Source organism: Borostomias antarcticus (genome assembly GCF_949987555.1).
Source record: "Borostomias antarcticus genome assembly, chromosome: 7".
Lineage (NCBI taxonomy): Eukaryota > Metazoa > Chordata > Actinopteri > Stomiiformes > Stomiidae > Borostomias > Borostomias antarcticus.
Window position 1 is genome coordinate 25,571,231 of NC_140240.1, and position 14,093 is coordinate 25,585,323.

Here is a 14,093-nt window from a genome sequence, read left to right on the forward strand (position 1 = left end):
TGCGGGACCTTTCTCCACAACAAGTGCGAGTATGACAAAATCAGAGAAACCAGGGATTTTTGAAATCAGCCAGATTTCAGTCAGATAGTCAGTCAGTCAGTCAGTCAGTCAGTCAGTCAACCAGATAGTCAGTCAGTCAGTCAGTCAGTCAGTCAGTCAGATAGTCAGTCAGCCAGCCAGTCAGCCAGCCAGCCAGCAAGCGGTCCACCATGGCCCTCAACATCCCAGGTCTGGTTGTAATGGTGATCTTCTACCTGCTAGTCCTGGGAACGGGAATCTGGGCGTCTCGGAAGTCCAAGAGAACGGAAGCTATGAGCGGGGGTGACAGGATGGACGTGGTCCTGCTAGCAGACCGGAAGATCGGCCTGTTTGTGGGGGTCTTCACCATGACCGGTAAGCCTAACAAACCATGGATGTCACTACCTCCACATAGGCCACTGCCATATGCCATACCTATAGTGACAAAGCGCAATAATGTTATGCACCTCTTTCAAACATGTCATACAAGTCTGTCTACCCCATTGCTAGTACATGTGTGTTTGTGTGTGTGTTTTACTCCTGCAGCTACATGGGTTGGTGGTGGCTTCATTCTGGGCGTAGCAGAGGCGGTGTACAACCCCCGTATGGGTCTGATATGGGCTCTCATGCCTGTCCAGTACTCCATGTCCTTTATAGTCGGTAAGGAAATGACTGCCTCACGTGTATTCCTAATGGTAGATTGTCCTAACAGTAGATTGTCTTAACGGTAGATTGTCTTAACGGTAGATTGTCCTAACGGTATATTGTCCTAATGGCAGATTGTCCTAACAGTAGATTGTCCTAACGGTAGATTATCCTAACGGTAGATTGTCCTAACGGTAACCTAACCTAATCTCCAGCATACTTTATCAATCTATTAATGTTCAATCCTCAAGCAAACATGAGTCATGTTTTTTGGGGTCATGGCTTGTACCACTCTTTGTTTTGATGTTTTTTAAGGTGGTATGTTCTTCGCTAAGCCCATGAGGGATAAACAGTACCTGACCATGATGGATCCTTTCCACATCAAGTATGGAAAAACTCTGACAGGCGCTCTGGTGCTGCCCGCCCTGCTAGTGGACATTCTCTGGGTGACGTGCACACTGCTCAGCTTAGGTAGAAAACGCACACGTACACACACACGCACAAGCACACGCACACAAACACACATACAGTACATGTGTGTGTGTGTGTGTGTGTATATATATATATATGTGTGTTTGCGTACCTGCTTGCCTATGTGTGTGTGTTAGTGTATATATATGTGTTTGTATACTGGAATGCTTGCCTGTGTGTGTGTTTGCTTGCTTGCTTGCCTGTGTGCCTGTGTGCGTGTGTATGTATGCATGTGCCACAGGGTCAACAATGACTGTGATCCTGGACCTGCCCTTCTCCTACTCCATCTGGCTCTCCTCATTAGTGGCCATCGTCTACACACTGCTAGGAGGCCTCTATTCTGTCGCCTACACCGACGTAATCCAGCTCATCCTGACGTTTGTCAGCTTGGTCAGTCTCAATAAAGATTAAGAATATCTTCAGCATGAAAAAACAATATTTATAACGCAAAGAGGATCACCGTTACCTGGGATATGAGCATAATTTACCATGTAGCACCCTGTGTGAAATCGGTTACACCTGTACAAACAATGTTGTTTGTACACCTGTACAGACAATTTTTTGTACTTTCTTTCTGATCAAGCCACTTAAGCCCCTTCCTGTCGGACTGCTCTGTCCCTCATGCCTTCCTTTAAAGCCAAACTCCACAATGTGAGGCCACGTTGGAAGAAGCACTCTTAAGATGTGTTATTTTAGGGATTTTTATGAGGGAAAATTCCACTCTTTTCCAGCACCTGTCACATTACGCCTGCAAGCGCGTACAGGATGTTCAGTAGCTCGCTAGTTGATTATCTCCGGGGCGAACGCCGTCCCAGGCGTTTCCCGGGAAACAATGTCACATGACGCATGCTCCCCTTCCTCCTCCTCCATCTCTCTGCAGTGGCTTTGTGTCCCCTTCCTGCTCGTAAACCCCGCCTCCAGCAACATCGCTGAAACGGCCCTCAACCACACCCACCAGACCCCCTGGCTGGGCAAACTAGAAGCAGATAAAGCCTGGAGGTGGACTGATGAATTCTTACTGTTGGTAAGCAAAGTGTAACTATTGGTTAAAACCCACCTACTCGTACCCTGGGATTCTTCTCGGCAGCTAACGTGGTGATTTCGGGAGGAAGTGTCTGTAGGTCAGAGGACCTCCTTAAACCTCACAGTTGTTGATGGTGTCTTTTGAACTTGTGATTTTTTTATTTTATTTTATATATATTTTTTTAACTTTTACCTGTCATGCTCTTCCTCATCCCGCTTAGAACCTTTCTTCTTCTTCTTCTTCTTCTTCTTCTTCTTCTTCTTCTTCTTCTTCTTCTTCTTCTTCTCCACATCATCCTCTTCTCTCCGTCCCCAGGGCCTGGGAAGTGTATCGTTTCAGTGTTTTCACCAAAGGACCCTGTCGGCCTCCTCCGCGGCCAACGCCCAGCTCACCTGCTTCGCTGCTGCCGCCTGCATCGCCGTCCTGGGGATTCCCCCTGTGCTGGTCGGGGCAGTCGCTGCATCCACTGGTAAGGACTGTCCATGAAGGCCTTGTGAGAGGTGTATAACTGCTTATAAAACCATGTACTGTGGAAACGCAGTACACACACTGTTTTATAAGCAGTTAATAATGTATAGTAATGTATGGATATATATATATATATATATATATATATATATAGTATATGCATTATGAGAGCACATACAGTATACACATGAAATATTGTTGATGTGTATCACTGAAATGTCACCCAAACACACACACACACACACACACACACACACATTGATGTTTCTTCCTTCTCTGGGTTGATGATTAGGTAGCCATGACAGAGTAATGGTTACAAAGGGTTTCGAATAAGTTTTCCTACATTTTACGGAGAAACGGTTCCCTTCGCCAGAAGGGGGAAATTTCTGACCCAGGAATTAGTGTCGCTTTTTGTGTGTGGCTGTAAGCCAGCGCACCAAAGATAGCAAATGTCTGGTTGTCACTCCCTCCCTCCCTCCTTCTCTCCCTTCCTCCCTCCCTTCCTCCAATCGCCAGTAGAAGAAGACAGTCGATGCACTGTGGATATTAGCCATTTAAGTGTACAAATTTGCCTTTAATTTGAAAGGTGGGGGACTACAAACTGTAGCGACCTCGGAGAAAAGGCTTTCATCTTTCCAATGATGTGTTCACTTTGGTGAGTAACGAAACGGATTTGTCTGTAGACTCGGACGAGCAGGCCGAGGAAGCGCATTCATAGGTAAATTGCATTGAGAGTAACAGGGCATTATCTGTAGGATATCGCCCTGGACCAGGTCTACAGCACACCAAAATCAAGAGGACACCAAAATCAACCCGCCGATCTCCACTGCACAAGTAGAGTAGTGGTGAGAGCATTGGACTCCCACCCTGGAGACTGGGGTTGAAGACCCGGTGGAGATGACGTTATGGGACTATACCCCAAACCTCCACATGTTCATCCTTTCACTCCAACCTTTACCTCTTGCCTTAAAGATCAGATCCTGTCCCAACCCCAACCCATATTCTAACCCCAACCCACACAAGAGACTGGAAGAAGGGCCCCAAAACCAACCCGCCGATCTCCACTGCTAGAGTAGTGGTGAGAGCTTCGGACTCCCACCCAAGAGACCGGGGTGCCCGGTGGGGATGACTTCATGTTATCATCAGTGTAACTGCTTCAACCACTGACCGCTTGTGCTGGATTAGCATTGGAAGCATTGGAACTGATGTGTTCTTAATTTATCAGACATTATTTAATGTAATTTCAATTCACAGCTATTTCAGTGGCATGACGAGCTTCCGTCCTACCAGTCCTGAACAGAAACAAGCCAGCCACGCACATAAACCAGGCTGGACCTGGGCTGGTTCAATTACTAGGGCTTAAATAACAAGGGCTTTAATAACATCTGCTGTGAGAACTCCAAACTCTGCTCACTGTTCTACGTGTTCCCCAGACTGGAACCTGACGTCTTACGGTTCTCCCGCGCCGTATGCACGCGGGGAGATGACCCTGGTCCTGCCGCTCGCCCTGCAGCACCTCGCCCCGCCCTGCGTCTCCATCATCGGCAACGGGGCCATCGCCGCCGCCGTCATGTCGTCCACGGACTCCGGTCTGCTGTCGGCCACAACCATCTTCTCCTCCAGCATCTACAAGAACATCCTCAGGAAACAGGTGAGGAGGAGGAGGATGGGAGGAGGAGGAGAGGGAGGAGGAGGAGGATGGGAGGAGGAGGTTGGGAAGAGAAGGAGAGGGAGGAGGAGGAGAGGGAGGAGGAGGAGGAGAGGGAGGAGGAGGATGGGAAGAGGAGGAGAGGTAGGAGGAGGAGGAGGAGAGGGAGGAGGAAGAGGAAAGGGAGGAGGAGGAGGAGGGGGTGGGGGGTGGAAGGGGGAGAAGGTTACTAGAGTAGAGGCACTACTGTGTACATCCTTGCGTTGACTCTTGAACTCTTTTGTGGGTGGCTGTAAGCCAGCGCACCATAGATAGCATTTGTCTGGTTGTCACTCCCTCCCTCCCTCCGTCCCGTTGTTGACCTGCAGTTGTCCCAGAACACTAAAATAAATACACTATGACATCACACAGTATCAAGTTCCTTGGTCGTGTAGTGGATAAAGTGTCTGACTACCATTCGATGGTGATGATGGCAATTGGCCAGGAACCCGCCAGGTGATTTGGCCGGAGGTCCGCCAGCGGATTCGGCCGGAGGTCCGCCAGCTCGTCCATCGGGGACCCGGTGTAGGTCCGCTAGTCTTGTGTTATATGGGTTTATCCCTTACCTTTGTCCAGAAACAGAAGTTGAACCAATTGCAGAAAAATAGCTAACGTTACAGGAATCATCAGTGTAACTGCTTTATCGACTGACCGCTACCATTAATGTTATGGAAGCTGCTGCTAGTTGTTGTGAGCTCATGAGCTTACTGTCTATCCCGCTCTTATTGTGCTGGATTAGCATTGGAAGCATTGGAACTGATGTGTCCAGGCGACAAGACCTATCTTAATTTATCAGACGTTATTTCATGTCATTTCAATTCACAGCTATTTCAGTGGCATGACTAGCTTCCGTCCTACCAGTCCTGAACAGAAACAAGTCAGCCACGCACATAAGCCAGGCTTGACCTGGCCTGGTTCATCTAATTCGATCCTGGATGTCAATAGACTTCTAATTCTTCTACTTCTTCTTTCTGTATCTCCGTCTGTCCCCTGTAATGTCCCCCCTTCCACAGGCGTCGGACAAGGAGATGCAGTGGGTTATCCGCATCTCGGTGGTGGTGGTGGGCGTGGTCGGCACAGCCCTCACTTTCCTGGACAACAGTGTCCTGGTCTTCTGGATCCTGGGGGCGGACATGTCCTACACTATCATGCTACCGCAGCTCGTCTGCGTCCTCTTCTTTGATGTCTCCAACGGTTACGGAGCCGTCGCTGGCTACGTCGTCGGGGCGTCCCTGAGGGTGCTGTCCGGTGAGCCGAGCCTCGGCCTCCCTCCTGTCCTACACTTCCCAGGTTGCACTCTGGAGGACGGGGTTTACGTCCAGTATGCCCCGTTCAAGACCATCTGTATGCTCTCGGCCTTGGCGGCCATCTTGTTGGTCTCCCACCTGGCGTCGCAGGTGTTCAACAGAGCACTGATTTCAGATAAGTGGGACGTGTTCAAAGTGAAGAAGCAAACGTCCCTAACGCCAACAGTCAACGGAGAGGGGAATGAGGAGAACGAGAACAAACAAGCGCTGACAGGAAACACACGAGAGGATACTGCACACACAGCTAACTCTGATATGGAGCATGACACATTTAGCTGTCTCTAAGCTGACAATGGATACCAGGCTTTAAGTTTTCTTGTGCCCCCCCATCCTTTTTTCCTCTTTACATCCCCCTGGGATATGGTGTGTCCTCGGACCGTAAACGCTGACATTTCACAACTGCGAGTATTGGAAAAAACTGTAATGGTCTTTTTGTTGGCTGTAGGCTATTACATCTAGCCACACCCACAGATCCCTAATTAAGCTCACCTGAACAAGTTTCAGGGTCTGGCCGGCCTCTTTATATATCCTGTTTGACATGAGTCGAACCGAAACGTTGTTTTTTTTGTAACAATAAAGAGTTTGCTAGTAAGATCAGTGTTGCGGGACCTTTCTCCACAACAAGTGCGAGTATGACAAAATCAGAGAAACCAGGGATTTTTGAAATGGCCTCTGTCTGTCTGTTCATGTACGGGAGCCCGACACTGGAGCTACTAGCCACGGTTCATTGCTCCCATTGCCGATACAATGCTTTGTACACACACAAAAAAACGATATGTTGTGTCTCGGTAAAAGTATAGTCCATTTTACTCAGGGGCTCTCCTACTTTCCAAATCCAGAATGTAGCGCTTCATGAGCATAGGTGTTTTTTGTTTTTTTTTGGGTGGGGGGGGGGGCAGTGCCCCTGTAATATTAAGCCTGTGGGCCCCCTGACTGTGGTGAATACTTAAACCTTGCGCATACGTGACAGCTCATTTTGGTCAATGCAGGCAAAATGCATTGTAGATAATAGACTAGTTATATGTAAGGTATAAATGGGTATTATTTTCTTTCTTTTGATATTACAGAATAGTTTGCATGCTTCTTGTTTAGGTAGTTTGATGATGCTGGATAGATTAGTCTAGTGATAGTGTATGGCTAGGTCATGTACAGTATGTGTTTGTCATGCCCATAGGTCATTTCATTAGCAGCAAGTTGCTTGTATGCTTGTTGTACATGTGTGTCAATAAAAGTCTCAAGGTGAACTTCCTAGGTGTGTCTGTGTGGTGCTTCAGACCTGCCTGCTACAATATGATGATCGCTTACTGTGTAGAGATGTCCATATTGCTTCTCTCTTGATTACGAATTGTCTCGTATCTATTCCAAGTTGCCTAGTGTTAATATGACCAGATGGAAGTGCTTACAGAAGTCTACAGTGCCTGCCCATCTAAAACTGCAAATTAACTTTGTACACTTGCTTCTACTGCTTCATTGACAAGGGTACCACTCACCCTCCTGCATTTTAAAAAATGTCATAAATGTTTACTCATAAAAACATGTCATTGTACACGCTTCCCCTTCGTGTATTGAGTGTATTTCTTATCATCGCTATACAAACGATCAAGACTGGATGTCATACCTTATCTAACACATTTTTAACACCACACTGGAAACATGCCATGTACCAGCTTGCTTCCAAGAGCACAACCATCTTACCTGTCCCCAAACAAACAAGGATCACTGGACTTGAATGACTACAGACCTGTGACCCTGACCTCTGTGGTAATGAAGACTTTTGAGCGCCTTGTACTGTCCCACCTCAAAACCATCATGGACCCACTCCTGGACCCCCTGCAGTTCGCCTATAGGGCCTAACAGGTCTGTGGATGATGCAGTAAACGTGGCCCTACATTTCATTCTCCAGAGTCCTCTGGACTCTGCAGAAACCTACGCCAGGATCCTCTTTGCGGACTTAAGCTCCGCCTTTAATACCATCATCCTGGCTCGGCTAGAGGACAAGCTCTCCCAGCTGCACGTGCCTGACTCCACTGACTGCACCTCCAGTCACCAGACTGTCAAGCTCCTGAAGTTTACTGATGACACCATCCTCATTGGGCTCTTCTCTGACAGGGAGTCTGCCTACAGGTGAGAGGTTGACCATCTGTTGCCCTGATGCAGTCAAACCTAACCTGGAGCTCAACACTCAAGACAGTGGAGATGGTTGTGGAGTTCAGAAAGAGCCCAGTCGACTCTGGAGTTCTTCCACATCCTGGGCAGGTAGGGAAGGACTGGAGAGGTGAGAGAGAGGGATGGAGGGAAGGACTGGAGAGGTGAGAGGGAGGGATGGAGAGAAGGAGGGAGGGATGGAGGGAGAGAAGGACTGGAGAGGTGAGAGGGAGGGATGGGTACCATCATCACCCAGGATCCCAAGTGAGAGCTGAACATCAGCTCCCTCACCAAAGAAGGCACAGCAGAGCATATAATTACTGAGGAAGCTGAAGATGTTCAACCTCCCAAAGGCAATAAAAGTAATAAATAATACAGATTCACTTTTGAGTAGAGCCTCAAAAATAGAGCAGGATGTTGCTAGACCTGCTGTAAGGTTCAGTATGAATAGATGGATTGGATATGCGCAGACATGCCAAGATATGTGGAGTATGTGATGATGTTTCTGCACTCTCTTCACATGTGTACTGTACTCACTTGCCTGTGTGTGTGTGTGTGTGTGTGTTTGCTTGCCTGTGCCTGTGTGTGCATGCATGTGCCATAGGGTCAACAATGAGTGTGATCCTGGACCTGCCCTTCTCCTACTCCATCTGGCTCTCCTCATTAGTGGCCATCGTCTACACACTGCTAGGAGGCCTCTACTCTGTCGCCTACACCGACGTAATCCAGCTCATCCTGATTCAATCTCAATAAAGATTTATAATATCCTCAGTTTGAGGAAACAATATTTATGACACAAAGAGGATCACTGTTACCTAGCATAGTGTTAATATGATCAGATAGGAGTGCTTACAGAAGCCTACAGTGCCTGCCCATCTAAAACTGAAAACTAATCCTAACTTTTTACACTTGCTTCTACTGCTTCATTGACATGGGGACCACATACCCCCCTGCAACACGGTTTTGTACTGCATCTTCAAAAATGTTTACTCATAAAAACATGTACAAGCTTTCCTAGCTGCACGTGCCTGACTCCACCTGCAAGTGGATCGACTTCCTCCCTGACAGGAAGCAGCATGTGAAGCTGGGGAAACATGTCTCTACTGTAACTCCTGGACCATCAGCACCGGTTCCCCTCAAAACTGAAGTCCTTATTAGAGGCCCTGAGAGCATTTCTTACAAAACACAACAGGGTACAGATTGGCAAAATTAAATCTGTACCCTTTCAAGATTTGGATCAAATCATTTATGTTTTGACCCCACACCCCCACCGATCGTGCGTAGCCGAATTGGTCTTCAGCAAATCGCACGCCTGTAATCTGCTAGCTGGGTTGCAAATATCATCACCACCTGATCACTCTTCTGTGTCTCGGCTCCATTTAACCAAGACATTACATAAGTGACTTATTAGCCTACACCAGTGTTGTTGGCCACTCTACATTGGTTACCCATTGACTGCAGAATTTATTCTATTCACCTATAAAGCACATTGGCTGGCCCCACTTTTTTATATCTGAATTATTGTGTGTTCCCTGGCCAGTGTGTGATCATTGAGATCTCGATCAGGTCTTCTGACCAAGGCCTTCTGGCTGTCCCGAAATCTAGATTTAAAACAACACAAGGATTAACAAAAACAAGGAGTTTTTGCAGTTTTGCCTCCCGCTCTCTAGAGCAGCCTTCCTATAAACAAATGCAGAGTGGGTAAGCTAGTTTTAAGAAGCTGTTAAAAACTCAATCAAAACTATTTTATTCCTATTTTCTTTAATGATTTCATAGTTCAGCACTTTGTAATTAAGGCGCTTTATAAATAAAGTTTAAAATTAATATCTCTCGAATCTGTTTCTCTAGGCTATGCAATCGCATTAATCTCTGATTGGCAGTGTGGGCCATTATGGTGATATGATACTATGCACTATTGTAGTGTATTTTTATACGGTATTACATCAATACATCTGTATTACTCTCATGTAGTAATCATTTTATTGAGAATAATGAATAAACTCCAATTCAGTAGGAACTTGGTTAACTTAATTAGTTTATCATCTAGATGACAACATATTGTCCTTTCCTGAGTCAACATTCCTTTGCCCCTGAGGAACAATAGAGATGGCACCCTGAAGAAGAAGTCAGGAAGTCTACAGGGGATCAAAGCAGGACCGGAAAAACCCCAAGACTGCCCCCATGTCCGGAGGGGGGGGCAGAGCTCAGTGACGCCTATTGACCAATTACAAGACTAGTTGTAAATGTACCTCCCTCGTATGCAAAATTGTTTGTTTATCGTGTGCTCATTGGCCTGAAGCCAAGGATATAAACCGGCGACCGAGTAAAGTACAGTAGTACCGCCGAGATTTGACCCGAATGGCGTACTCAATAAATTTGGTTTAAACTGCATTTTTCTCCAGAAGATTCTTTCCAAGTCAAGACAAAAAGATACGACATATTGGCGACGGGGACGAGACGGCGATTCTAGCTACGTTTGCAAGACCCTTGAAAGATAGCGACTTCAATTACCTCACGTGAACCTAACGGCCAAAGGAAGACAAAGAGTGAACGACGTCGCGAGTCTTGATCGAGGTAAACTGTCTTGCAAACTATTTTATGCTTTCGCCGTAAAGAACTTTCAATAAATAAGGAGAATAGATTTAAAATTGTGTACGCATTGATGCGCTGACTTCGTAGGGCCTAGTCTTGAAAAGACGCATACGAGTGCGCAAAGTTCAGAGAAGACGGGAGCTCCAGAGTGGGGTTCCATGTCTCTAATGAAAACCGGTTAAATTAAATGCATAGGATTGCATATATTTGTGTTAAGTGTGAGGTACCAGTAAATGTGAAACAGGCTAAACCGGAGTCCTGTATTGTCTCGTTTAAAGTACGTTTTAGCAGTCTGCTATTTGGTCCTGTTTCTTGTAATTGTCAATGTAGATATTCTTACTTTCTTGAATGAATGATTGAGGAAGAGAGATCCTTTGTTCACTCCTCCACGTGTGTGTGTGTGTGTGCCTGCGTCCACAGCCTTTGTGTGAGGAGACGGGCTGTGAGAGGTGTGAAAGTTGAGGTGTGAACGGAGAGCGTGCGTTGTGGGTTTTGTGCTTTAAAGTTTAAAAGTTGAGATTGTGTGTTTGTTGGTTTTATACATTGTAAGGTTTGAAAGTTGAGTTAATGTAAATAATATTGTGCTGATATTTCTTGTTTAATTGTCTTTTGTGGGTGAAGCAACTCCCTGAGTTGTAAATTCCTAGCCCTCATCAAACAGCTGTGAAGAGGGGGGGGTCGGTGAAACGCGTTCACTGGCCAGGGGGGTTGTGCTGTGGTTTGTAGGTGTGAAGTCACCCAATTGTGTTTCTCTCTCTATCTATCTGTCTCTCTCTCTTTCTTTCTCTCTTATTTCTCTCTCTTTCCTGTCTTTAGAAATTAGGGAACGATAATTCATCCAGTGGGTCGTGCGGTGTATGGGACGACTGGATTAGATAAGAATAAGTTAATTTATCAATTATAACTTTAGCCAGATTTTAGGGATATTAAGAAATCTTTCATCCTTCTCACCTCTGTTGTCCTATGCCTCCATCTAGTGGCGTTTAGATTGCAGTTCACGCTGGTTTGGTTGTGTTGATTCTTTGATTCTGCTGTCCTATGCTGCCATCGCGTGGCCATTGTTAGATATGACCGCTTTCTATATTTGTTTGATTATTCGTGTGTTTTATGACAGTTTGACTTTAGAATAATGGATTGTTAATAACACATATATTTTTAATTATCAGTGCTTGGTGATTAATTGGTTTTTCCCCTTTGAGTCAATCTGTTTTACAGTTATATCCGAAAAAGCTTTTGTCCAATACCAGCCATCCATCCATCCACCCATCCATCACCTGCTTGAAAAGTAAGCCTGAATTGCTGATTAATGCTCATTAATTGAACTAGACTGATCACCTGATTTAATTGTTTTGAGTGGTTGACCTGCATTTGAGGCTTGGTGTTTTATGATAAGGTGATTGATTGGTTTGGTTACTTGATTTGATAATAAGGATACATGTTTAGTTCATTAATTGATTAATTCTTCAATATTTTATTGATTACTTGATTAATTATTTATAGTTATTCAACTTTTTGTTATTATAAATATTATATATATAATAATTCTACTTGATACTGGATATAAGTGGTTTTAGGGTGTTTAATTGTTAAATGGATGTAGATGGTTTGGTGTTGAGCTTTGGGTTTTTGAGTGATTGGTGGTCTGTTGGATATCTGGTTTAAAGGTGTCTTGGTTTTTGATAGAATAAACATCAGTTTAAGCGTTGCTTTAGTAGAGTGATATAGACGTACATACATATATTACGCTTTGCATAGTGTGTGTATGGAGTGAAAGGACTGTGTGTGAACGGACAGTAGGACTCAACTTGCTGACAGGCAAAGTGGTGTGGACATTTCGATGTCTACGTCAAAATATTTTTTATTTTAATTCATTATTTTCTGGCATACAGCGATTAATGAGGGGATTGTCCTCTGGTGCACAATACCCTAAGCTTGCGTCAAACCGGGCTTTGTGGTTTTTAATTTGCAAAAATTAAAAGTGCTTAAATGGGACCGATCGCTCCCTGTGCTGAAGACTAGGGTTGAGATTGAGCAGGAGTATATCTGGTTAGGCAGTTTAGGCAGAGCAAGAAGAGTCCCATGTCCATGAGTGATTGAGTGTTCATTTCTTATTAATTACATAAATGATAAAGCTTCATTTTATAGTGTTAGATTCTTAATAGGTTTATTGATAGTTTGATTTGATAACAGTTTATCAAGTTATGAGGAGCTTCAATAGTCTTGACGCTGTTCAGTAAAGTGGGACGGAGACAGAACACAGCATTAGAAGCAGTAATTATAGCTCCAACCGAAATAGAGGAAGCCAACAGCACCAAGGACAAGCTGTTGAGTGATGATGCTCTGTTCTCCCACATGAATTAAGTTTTGACTTCGCATTCTTATGACATTAGGAGGGAATCTAATATGGCTTATACACAGTTACTTGTGATAAATACGGAGGGAAGATATGTAATCAGAGATGATAATAATGATATTATGCAGAAGGGAAATGCCAGGACGACCGTTGTAACTCATCTTGATGTGAAGTGCAAAACCAGGAAGTTAGCTCAGTCTCTGATACCAGCTGAAAAGAAGAAGAAGTAGATGAACAAAAAGGGAAAGTGGAAGTGACAGTGACTCTTCTGTAGAGGAAGGAGTGGATATTGGAGGATATGATGAAAGTATTAGAAAGATTATGACAGGTGTTGAATAGAAAGGAAGCGTTGCTAATGAAACAGACTAGTAGTACTAGTGAAGAAGTGAATGAGAAGTCTGACTCGAAGGAAGATGATACAACATGGACCAAGGATGTACCAGATTAAGAAGAATTGAAGGAAATTAGGAAGTAGTTGAAGGAGACTAGGAAGTAGTTGAAGGTAATTGCAAAGTAGTTGAAGGAACAAGATGCTGAGCTGAAGAGGGAACTCACTCAAAGTCAGCTCTTGAATGGAAAATGGATAGAAGAGGAGTAGAAACAAGCTGTTGTTTTGCAGAACAACAACGACGACAATAACCAATGATGTAATCTTCATTCCCGTTCCCTGTTTTCCAACAGCCTCAGACAGGGGGAGATTATTAATTCTGAAGTATTCAAAAAAAAAAAAAAAGGGGGGGTGAAGAGGAAGTTAAACATGTCATTGGCTAGATGTCATCAGCAATTTACAATACAATAAGTTTCTTACATTTTTAGAATCAATTTTTTAGGAGAATGATAGCGGTGATAACCGACGTTGTCACCTCTGAGCCTGAGTTCATTATTGAAGTTGAAGTGATGAGGAATATTTTTTATTACATCTGTGACATTTTGGAGAAACACTTGTCTCCAGAAGATTATTATAGAGGCAAACTAGTTGAATATGGACTCCAGAGTATGAACCATCTTTTTGTTCAGAAAAACAAAAACAAAAAGTCATGTGTGTTGAATGGTTATTGATGATTTGATGCTAAGTTCAGTTTATTACAGGAATTTCATAATAGTAGGAGTATTCAGTTATGGTTTCATATAACATCAGTTTAGATAATTGGTTTACAAAGCTGTTTAGTCAATTCAAATAGGTTATGTTTCTCACTTTGATTTAGGAGTTTGTGTTTCAATAGTCAATGAATGGCCATAAGCTGTTCGTTTATGCATTCTATTGAGGAGTTGGCTTTAGGCCTCCCCCTCTGTCATTAACCTCGGTTTGTGTTAAGTGTTGTTTTACAGGTACCGTGGACCCTGGGGGCCGGGCCCTAGCAATGCCTGGATCGTGCCTTCCTG

General features: G+C 44.5%; 1 protein-coding gene across 1 annotated transcript; it reads left to right on the plus strand.

The window, feature by feature from the left end:
- Positions 1-209: 209 nt before the first annotated feature.
- Positions 210-7,748, plus strand: LOC311311661 (high-affinity choline transporter 1-like; the record flags this gene model as incomplete). Its single annotated transcript, XM_084441408.1, has 9 exons — positions 210-393; positions 565-678; positions 979-1,134; positions 1,376-1,524; positions 2,015-2,158; positions 2,474-2,627; positions 4,060-4,277; positions 5,327-5,854; positions 7,524-7,748. The coding sequence occupies 9 exons, from the start codon at positions 210-212 to the stop codon at positions 7,746-7,748; spliced, it is 1,872 nt and encodes a 623-aa protein (XP_084297534.1).
- Between the last annotated feature and the right edge of the window lie 6,345 nt (positions 7,749-14,093).